At 50.7% G+C, this 1122-nt stretch overlaps 1 protein-coding gene across 1 annotated transcript in view; it reads right to left on the reverse strand.

Moving 5' to 3' along the window:
• Positions 1-1122, reverse strand: part of LOC107755317 (acyl-CoA dehydrogenase family member 11) — a 13607-nt gene that overhangs the window by 11382 nt on the left and 1103 nt on the right. The window contains exon 3 of the mRNA XM_016572073.1: positions 777-1000. Within this exon, the coding sequence (XP_016427559.1) occupies positions 777-1000 (224 nt within the window). The remainder of the gene's footprint in view (positions 1-776; positions 1001-1122) is intronic.

Consider the following 1122-nt stretch of genomic DNA (forward strand, 5'->3'; position numbering starts at 1 on the left):
GTGTGTGTGTGTGAGAGAGAGTGTATGAGTGTGTGTGTGAGCTGTGTTGTGTTAGTGTGTGTGAGAGAGAGTGTATGAGTGTGCGGTGTTGTGTTAGTGTGTGTGTGAGCTGTGTTGTGTTAGTGTGTGTGAGAGAGAGTGTATGAGTGTGCGGTGTTGTGTTAGTGTGTGTGTGAGCTGTGTTGTGTTAGTGTGTGTGAGAGAGAGTGTATGAGTGTGCGGTGTTGTGTTAGTGTGTGTGTGAGCTGTGTTGTGTTAGTGTGTGTGAGAGAGAGAGTGTATGAGTGTGTGTGCTGTGTTGTGTTAGTGTGTGTGAGAGAGAGAGTGTATGAGTGTGTGTGCTGTGTTGTGTTAGTGTGTGTGAGAGAGAGAGTGTATGAGTGTGTGTGCTGTGTTGTGTTAGTGTGTGTGAGAGAGAGAGTGTATGAGTGTGTGTGCTGTGTTGTGTTAGTGTGTGTGAGAGAGAGAGTGTATGAGTGTGTGTGCTGTGTTGTGTTAGTGTGTGTGAGAGAGAGAGTGTATGAGTGTGTGTGCTGTGTTGTGTTAGTGTGTGTGAGAGAGAGAGTGTATGAGTGTGTGTGCTGTGTTGTGTTAGTGTGTGTGAGAGAGAGAGTGTATGAGTGTGTGTGCTGTGTTGTGTTAGTGTGTGTGAGAGAGAGAGTGTATGAGTGTGTGTGCTGTGTTGTGTTAGTGTGTGTGAGAGAGAGTGTATGAGTGTGCGGTGTTGTGTTAGTGTGTGTGTGTGTGCTGTTGTGTTAGTGTGTGTGTGTTCTGACCTCCAATCTCCGTAGGTGCGCTCGTACCCCGCTGCCACCAGGCCCTCCTGTGCAGAGATGTGTTTGAGGCGTGTCCAGGCGTCACAGGTGAGGATGCGGTCCACGCGGCGGCCCCAGGCGTCATAGCGCTGCAGCACAGGAGGACTCAGCTCACACTGACGACCCAGAGCCTCGATCTCAGAAACCAGCCGCTCACCGAAGAGCAGGAGATCCCGCTGCACCTGCTGCACACACACACACACACATCAGCACACACTCCTGCTCAGACACACCTGCTCTCACACACACACACACTCACACACACTCCTCATCACACACACACCCTCCTCATCACACACACACACAC

This window comes from Sinocyclocheilus rhinocerous, unplaced genomic scaffold (assembly GCF_001515625.1).
Source record: "Sinocyclocheilus rhinocerous isolate Xijiao unplaced genomic scaffold, SAMN03320098_v1.1 scaffold3945, whole genome shotgun sequence".
NCBI lineage: Eukaryota > Metazoa > Chordata > Actinopteri > Cypriniformes > Cyprinidae > Sinocyclocheilus > Sinocyclocheilus rhinocerous.